The sequence below is a fragment of the Camarhynchus parvulus genome, chromosome 2, assembly GCF_901933205.1.
Source record: "Camarhynchus parvulus chromosome 2, STF_HiC, whole genome shotgun sequence".
Taxonomy (NCBI): domain Eukaryota; kingdom Metazoa; phylum Chordata; class Aves; order Passeriformes; family Thraupidae; genus Camarhynchus; species Camarhynchus parvulus.
This window is the reverse complement of record NC_044572.1, coordinates 128,944,554-128,953,063: the sequence shown is the minus strand read 5'-3', so window position 1 is coordinate 128,953,063 and position 8,510 is coordinate 128,944,554. Positions and strand designations below refer to the sequence as shown.

The following is an 8,510-nucleotide window of genomic DNA, read 5'->3' as shown; positions in this document are numbered from 1 at the left end:
CTAAAATACAAAAGTCTAAATTCTGCTAGTAGGTAGCAAGTAAAATAGGATTAAAGAGATTTAAAGAATGAGAATAGTAATGATCTGTGGATTATGACTTTGGATAAATTCTTATTCATCCAAATTAAGAATTAGAAAAACAAATGCTTGAAACACTTTGAAAAACCACATTCATTGTCTGCAATGTATATCTGAGATGATCTCTTTTGTCTTTTTTCTCATGTTTTCTGTTCCGTTGGCCTGGAAAGATTGCTTGAAATACTCTATTGAATAGATAGACTGTTCTTGGTGGAGATGCATAACACATTTCATGGTGGCTGAAATGTGCTGACTAAGCACTTCCCCCCACTTCCTCTTGTTAAATCAAAGTATCCAAAGTCCAATATGCTTACTTGGATTTTTGACTGTATTAAATGCTAATAACAAACTGTAATCTTCAAATAATATTGCAAAAAATAATGTTTACAGTAAAAATGTTAATAGAAAATATGTGGGTTCATAATGTTGGAGTTAACTTTTGCAGATTTTCTCCACTAGCCTTATTACTATGTTATTACCATGTGACAAACCATTGTAACAGAATTATATTACAGAGTCTGTATATTTTGAATGTCTCAAACGTTGAGCTTTAAATTCCTTTAGTATTTTTAAATGTAGGAATGATTGCTGCCAGAGCTAAGCCAGTTTCTTGAAATTGTTGAATTCACAAGCTTCTGCCGAAACAGCTTCCCTGAACCACGATGAAGAATGGACACAAAAACATTTAAAGGGAGTGCTAAAATGCAAGGGGAGAGGGGATCGAAGAACTTTTTGAGGATCATGACAAAAACTTTGTGGCTTTACGATTAAAAATAAAGCAAACCACAAACTTTTCTGGCCGAAATTGCCCACCGCGTTACCTACTACCAATTTCTGTGCTCTCCCCACGTCTGCATTTTGTCTCTTTCAGATCGCAGTGGTCCCTTCCTGAAGGAAGGCCTGGGGAGATGCAGCGCTCTGTGCCCTCCGCTCACCTGGCGGCTGCGATACCTAAGCAGAGATAGGTTTCTGCTCCTTGGCGTGACCCATGGTTGCTCTGCTTATCGTGCTGTACAAAGCGAATTTTTATTTTTCTCTTGTTCTCCTCTGTCACTCATTCCTGCCCCGCGGCCAGAGCGCAGGCGCCGCCGCCGGGCCGGCATTGGCGGGCCCGCCCCCCGACGTACCCAAGAGGCCGCGCGGCGCCGAGGTCAAGATGGCGGCGAGGGCGCCTGGTGAGGCGGGGGCGCTGAGGGGGCAGCGGGGGCACTGAGGGGGCGGCGGGGCCGGGTCTGTCCCTGGCCCCCTCCCGCCTGCGGTGCTGGGCTCATCTCGGCCCGCGCAGGGCAGCGAGGCTGGCCGTGACGGGGAGAGGGGGAGCCGGTGTGCACCGTGTGCCCTTGACAGGGACAGCGAGTGCCGGTTCCACAGTCGCCGGGCGAGTCTCCTCGCCGCCTTCCCGCGGCGGCGGACGGAGCCTGGCCCCCATAGCTGAGCTTCCTGGGCGCAGAGAGCGCTCCGGAGCACTAGAGGAAGCCTTGGGCTGCTCCTGAGGGGCCTCGGGCATTGCTGTCCTGCGCGGGTACGCCCTCGGCGCGCATTCGGGCTAAAGTTATTCCTTGTCTGGCCCTGAAGGACGAAGGAGTAACTAAGCAACCTGCTGAGGTAGTGCTCTAATGAACTCTTTTGGGGTGTTTTGGGGATAACCTGGTAAGACAGATGACTTAAAAGTCGCGTAAAACAGCTCGCCCGCACTGCGTTGCCCGTGTCGTGCCGTTCGTGGCCTTCTAGACCCTTTGTTGAGGTATTTGCTTATGTGTAAAAGCACCTCTGCCGTCCCAAACCACATTTAAAGGAAGGTGAACGTGCTATATGTGGCGTGGAGGTCTGGCTTTTTTGGTTTTTTTTTTGTCTGATTAATTTTTTTGTTGTTGTTTGGGGGTTTTTTGAGGTTTTAGTGTGGATTTCATGGTTGACTTTGACAGCCCCTTGAAAAAGGAATAGCATTTAAGTATCTGGAGAGGAGAGCAGAAGTTTAACAGTATAATAATAGCTGGGCTTGAAGTCACATAGCGACAGCCAAGGAACCTAGATAAATTATTGGAAAAGCCTGATGGTTTTGCTTTCTGCAGACACTATGGCTTTGGCTCATTTAAGTATTATGGAGTCTAAGAGTTTTGTTGCTGTCTTTGATGAGGAATTGGCAGCATTTTCCCAAGTCTTAAAGCAGCCTAATATTCAGATTTAGTGAAGTGGGTTAAACTCTTGTATGTAATGAGTTCAGTGTTAGTTATGGGATACTGAGAAGTGGAGGCCAAGTCATGTATGGTCAAATTCAAACTTGATGCAATGTTACATTGCTGCATGTGTGGGAGGCCAGCAAATATTTGTGTACTGCACAGTACTATGTAAATGTTGAATTTTACCTTGCTGTGCAACTGATGTTCATGTTCGTTTGCATGTTCAGTTGCAGGAGGTGGTCGCCTGTTTGAAAGGATTTGCAAGTGGTATTATAATGCAGCTGGGTTTAACAAATATGGTAAGTGTTTCACTGAGTTTTAAAAATTACAAATGTAACAGTTCTCAAACTGGTTGTGGTTCATAGCTGGCATATGTACATGCAGATTGGCATAAGTCCTTTTGATCAAAACTAGCTACTACTTCTGTGGCGGAAAAAAGTTGGCAATAGCTTCAATTATTTCTGTTATTTCCATTATTTCTGTGTTTGCTCATGTCCCAGTGAATTAACTTATAACAGCTAAGGCCAGGCTGGGGCAGTTGAAAAAACTTTCACAAAGCAGTCCTGAAAACTCAGTTATTTACATTTCCCCACCGAGTCACTTTCGCCAGCCAGTGTCTTCTACCCCACAGACTGCCCTTGAAACTGGAGAGGTTCCCACTGATAGTAGTCAGCCTATCTGCAGTACTTATGCAGAGTATCCAAAGTGCAAAAAGGATTATAGTTGTTCTGCCCTTTGTGTCACCATAACTTCAGCTGGCATCACTCTGGCCTGCACAGTGGTGGAATAGATGTCAAAACAGGACTTCCTTATGGAGAAGAGGGTCCATTAATGGTATTGCCTTCAGTTTATTCAGAGTTGTTACCAAGTTTGTTTCAACCATTTAGATGGCAGAACTGTTCTTGTATGACAAGAATCTGAGTATTTAGATGCTGCAATTTATTGCTCACCACAATACAAACAAATCTCTTAAAGGAAGTTAACATACCTGCCCTGGGGAAGTTAGAAAAAAAATGCAAGAAAACTGTAAACAAGTAGCTTAGGTCCTTCCTCCAGAGATGCAGTGCTTAATTCCTCTTTTATAATGCCTGTCTGCTGAAATTCTTACTTCTACTGCTTCTCTGGAAATGCCAGTAATAAATTAGAGAAGCGCTAAATGTAATATAGTGATTAAACTAGCAGCAGTACTCCTGTGCCTTTGAAATAAATTACAAAACTGAATTTAAAAATATGTGACTCAAATGAAATTTTTGTTTTATTGAGACACTACTGCCAAATCAGTCACATGAGATGAAAACCTTTAACCACAAGTCAGTTGGTATATTGTAGTAATCACCTTGGAATGCCACAGAAGTAATATTTTGTCCTATTTTGTTAATACTGGACCTTACAGAAAGGTTGGTTGAATTTCAAGAATCCTTTGTTCCACAGAAGGTGTGGGAGTGTGATTAGTTTTGAGAAGACTGGGTGGGTGTTTCTCTCTGATTTAACTTCTAATTTGGAGCTCACACACCAAGATAGAGCTTTGGGTTTCCATAGCTTCATATAGTCAGCAGAGGTCTGGTCATCATGAACAGGGCAGTTCAGAGAAAAATTCTTCAGTACTGAGGGAGTCTCATCTGTGGCTGACTGACTCTAATGGATTCAGAGCTCTCAAAAACCCTTTACCTGGACATCTTTTACAGAGATACAAAATCAGATGCACAGAAGTTCACCCCTTAGATCCAGGGAAGTTTTTTTTCTGTATATGTATGTTTTCATGAAACACATTGAATTAAATACCCATTTTCCTTATTCCTTTTTAGGAAAAGGAGTGAAAAAAGTAAATGGAGTCTGTGAAAGTCAGTGTTTAGGATTGCATGTTCTCTCTGAGCAATTAGTGCCTCTCCTGGATTAGTTTGACTTTTCTTAATAATTTTGTGCTGGAAGTGTTTTGCCCATGGTACATGGGCAATTGTCAATCCTCAGTCTTACTGAAGAGCATTTATTCAGTGGTACTGTAAATTCTCCTTGGTGCAGGATTAATGCGGGATGATACATTGTATGAAGATGATGATGTGAAAGAAGCACTGAAGAGACTTCCAGAGCATCTGTACAACGAGAGAGTGTTCCGCATAAAACGAGCGCTGGACTTAAGCTTGAAACATCAGATCCTTCCCAAAGACCAGTGGGTGAAGTATGAAGAGGTATGTACATGCAGTGTTTCAAGGGGCAGCTCTTAAATGGCACCGCTGGGGCTGGTGATTGGGATTTCATTCTCTGGGGAGACACATGTTCACATGTTCTTTATAGTGAATGAGTCAGTAGCTCATGGAATACCTCTGGAAAACACTTTGGATTGCAGTTTAAAAATCTGGTTTTCTGTTTGAATTACTAAATTTTTCTCAGGATGACAGAAGCTTAAGGTGCACCTCAGAATCACAGCACATTGTTTGTGTTCAGACAAAATACTTCTTCCAAGCTGTCAGATAAAGAAATACAATGTAAATAGCTTTGAAATTCTTAAAAAAGTTCTCCTGCTTTTCTGATTAATTTCTTAATCTTGCAGAAAATCTTGAGCCAAAGCTTTTATTCATGAAGGTGCCAAAGAAGAATAATTTGAAGGGAAATCATGCATTAAAATAAGTGCCACCTTGTACTTTAAAAAAACAAACTGCACTTTCCTTATCAGATGTAACTAAATTTTATTTTTTGGTAATGAATTGGTTGACAGACTTTGCATCACTGTCCACCTCAGCTTTCTCCAGATTACCTGGCAGAGAGGAATTTTATCGTCAAACTTTTGATTATAGGAGAGTATAAAGGTATTAATGCATCTCTGAATAAGCAGAGGTTGTTTCTTTTAGTCCCATAGGTCATATTTAGGTAACTGCTGCATTGAATAATTGGTCACATATTTCCCCAAGCAGCAGTTTGCTTTGTAAGTGTTAAATATGGTCAGGGTGTTCTATCAAATACAAGTTTACAGTGCTGTTGAGAAGTTATGCTCAAAAAGAGATTATCTAGAGTATTTTTGTTGGACTTTGAACTAATTAAAGTGGATCTAGTACATTTGAGTATCTGCCAAAAGGAACACTGTTTCTAAAGGCACAGCTGGAAGCATCACTTTGCCTGCTAATATTGATGAGGTATTAGGAATTAGTGGTTGCTGCAGTAGAGAACTTGTCATCACAGACTTGGCAGATACAAAGTTTGCCTTTTCACGGTAAGTAAGGCTGGATTTTTTGTTTGTTTGTTTGTTTTCCTTGATAGGTTGGTCTTTAGTCAAACCTAGGAATGAATGAGAAAGAAATAATCTGTAGGAATGACTTGAGATGTTTCTGCACCTTGCTGTAAGTTTAAATATATTTCTTCTATATATCTCTTCTTTTTCAGGATCACCGTTATCTTGAACCATATCTAAAAGAAGTAATCCGTGAAAGACAAGAAAGGGAAGCATGGAACAAGAAGTAACTATTGAATCACTTCATGCAAATATCTAGATATTTCTGATCTTTTAAACATTTGGTTGTAGAAGTCCATAGGGAGGCAGTTGTGGGGCTGAGGAATACTGTTTCAGCTTGTTCATTGAGTCTGATCATCCAACTAAAATAAACATGTCAAGCTATAAAAATCTTGGAAGAGTTCTTTCTAAATGTTAACAAGCTAATGTTCGGATCTTTCCTGTGAGCATATACATTACACATTAGCTTAGTGGTATGTAGTCTTCATTCCAGCTTTTGATTCTTGCTCTTTTCATCATACAGCTGTTTTCTGCAGTAGTAGAATTAGGTAAGAAATGTTCAAGGCTGTTGGTGCTAGTTGCTCTCTTTATGTTAAAGAGGATTTAATATTCATTCATCAGTTATCACTGTGGACAACAATACTGAACCAGTGTTGATGTTACAATGGTATTGTGAGACAGCAGAGTGTAATATTCTGTGCATCCAAGCAGATATATATTGTAAAAATGGAAAATATAGATGATTCCTTCATCATAAAATAGGAAATGTTTCACTAACTTTTTATACCATGTACATTGTTAAGCCTTAAAAACTATTTTCATGTAAACCATAATGACTGTCTCACTTCAGCTTTTTGAGACTTTTTATTCTTTTAAAGAGTAAAAGTGGTATTCTGATGTGCTTTAAACATAGCACTTAACACAGTTAACTTCTCACGGGTTTTTTTCATCACCTAAAGCATGCTCTGGTTTTTAGTGATTTGTATCCAGAAAATACTGGCCCTTACTGGCTGAAAACCTGGAGTTTAGTCTTCTGTAATTCAATGGTAGTGTGAATTTGAGACAGATACTGGTATAAAGCATGAAATTCAGAGCCTGTTGTGTAACCTTCTGCATAAAATACAGAATCTTGCATGATGGCCTCAAGGTTTGCTTTTCTCCTTTTGTTGTGCATGCTTGTCTGCCAAATACAACACTCAGTTTACCAAAAGAAAAAGGAGCAAACCACCTCTGCAGTTTTTAATTGGTATGCCCAAATAATAACTCTGTTGCTAACATTCCCTTGCTTGCTTAAGTCCCTTACATCTGTAGGATGTATACAGCGATCCCTCAGAACTTGACAGCCTGATGTGGCAAAACAAAATTCTGCAAAAATACCTTCATTGCCAATATTCCTCTAAAGTCTGCATGGAAAATATATTAAGAATTTGAGGTTTCGTTTTTCTCCTGGAGTAAAATCTAATAATTGAACCATACATAATTTGATGTGTTTTTAGGAACTTCATGATTTTCTTCCAAGAGACAAATAGGGCACGAAGTTTCACAGTTCTCTTTATGGAATTATTAGAATCTAGCTTTCTAATGAAATTAGAACTATTTCATTATCTCTTAGAATTATATTAGAAGACTTAATTACATAGTGAAAGTAGTACTTCAAAAGCATAGCTGGTCAAATTTCTCCTAAAGCTAGAATCTGCTTATTTGACTACAGGTTTTGATTAAGAAAAAAGCCTGTCAAAAATTACTTGCTTTATACAAAAGGGCTTTGTTGGCACAAGGTGCTTAAAAATAGGCTGACCTTTGAGGGAAGAGAAAAGCGGCCGCACCACAGTTGGCCTAAACCATCTGAAATCACTTTACTCTCAAATGTAACATCTTATATAGTCAGAGATGAGTAGTAGAAGTTAATAAAAGCATCTCTCAAAGTGTTCTTTTGGGCACCTTAAGGGAAAGAGGAAAAAGGAAACTATCCTGTTAAGAGCTAAGCTGTCAAGAGCTTTCCTGTTCACTGAAGCTTCATTTAGATGAGTTTTCAGATGCTTCTGATTTGGATTGATAATTTTTAACTTTAAATTTCCATAATGTCTGAAGTAGTCTTCTGTCAAAGCATTTTGAAAAATTTACTATTGTCTAGTTGTATCTTGGAAGGCTATTAGTAAGGAAAATGTTATTTACCATTTTTTGGCAGAGATGGTGTGCATTTGAAACATTTAGTAGTATCTAAAAATGATGAGAAGTAGGGAAGAGGGAGGTTGGTGTAAGAGTGGCATCTATTGCCTGGGAACCAGGAGCTATAGAAGCTTTGTGTTAGAGACCAAACTCTTCTTTAGGATATGTGGTGTGAGATCTGTATGCTTCTGCTACTGGCTAATGAATGAGTAGCTTGGGAGACATTTCATGTTTCACCTTCTGGTGTTCTCCTCTATGCACACTGAGTTGACAAGCATTAATCTTAGCCAGAAGAAATGGGAGTTTTCTTGTATGTAAGATTTGAATCCTGCTGGTGACAAGTTGGAAGGTCAGCCTGATTCCCAATTTTGAATGCTTAAAAATGTGTGGGATGGGAAGGAATGCATTTGCAAAAATGGAGTTTCAGAGCTGCAATTTCACTGTATTGATTCTACCCCACCTGTCCATCTCTCTGTGGGATCCTGCTCTCTGAATCATCCCAGCCTGTGCAGCCATCAGCTTGCTATCTGCAAAGCTGCCTCATTTTAAGGAAAAGCTTAGTAAGAGTAAAGGGGGTCAGATAGCTAGAGGGGGAAGGAAAGGAAAGGAAAGGAAAGGAAAGGAAAGGAAAGGAAAGGAAAGGAAAGGAAAGGAAAGGAAAGGAAAGGAAAGGAAAGGAAAGGAAAGGAAAGGAAAGGAAAGGAAAGGAAAGGAAAGGAAAGGAAAGGAAAGGAAAGGAAAGGAAAGGGGAAAGGAAAAAGGAAGGGGAAAGGGAAAAGGAAAGAAGAGAAAAATGAGTCTGATGCAGAAGGAAAGAACACTCTGCATTGGAGAACTATGATTTCTTTATTCAGCTATCA

The 8,510-nt window shown here is 40.0% G+C and overlaps 1 protein-coding gene across 2 annotated transcripts; it reads left to right on the top strand.

Moving 5' to 3' along the window:
* Positions 1–1,204: 1,204 nt before the first annotated feature.
* On the top strand, positions 1,205–6,613 carry LOC115901369 (cytochrome b-c1 complex subunit 7). Of its 2 annotated transcripts, none has more exons than XM_030943979.1 (4): positions 1,205–1,253; positions 2,486–2,557; positions 4,278–4,444; positions 5,634–5,871. In XM_030943979.1, the coding sequence occupies exons 1-4, from the start codon at positions 1,235–1,237 to the stop codon at positions 5,709–5,711; spliced, it is 336 nt and encodes a 111-aa protein (XP_030799839.1). In that variant the 5' UTR covers positions 1,205–1,234; the 3' UTR covers positions 5,712–5,871. The 2 variants fall into 2 exon arrangements, with proteins under 2 accessions (XP_030799839.1, XP_030799840.1); XM_030943980.1 differs by lacking the exon at positions 1,205–1,253 and adding an exon at positions 1,468–1,683 and having other exon boundaries at positions 5,634–6,613.
* The last annotated feature ends 1,897 nt before the right edge of the window (positions 6,614–8,510 follow it).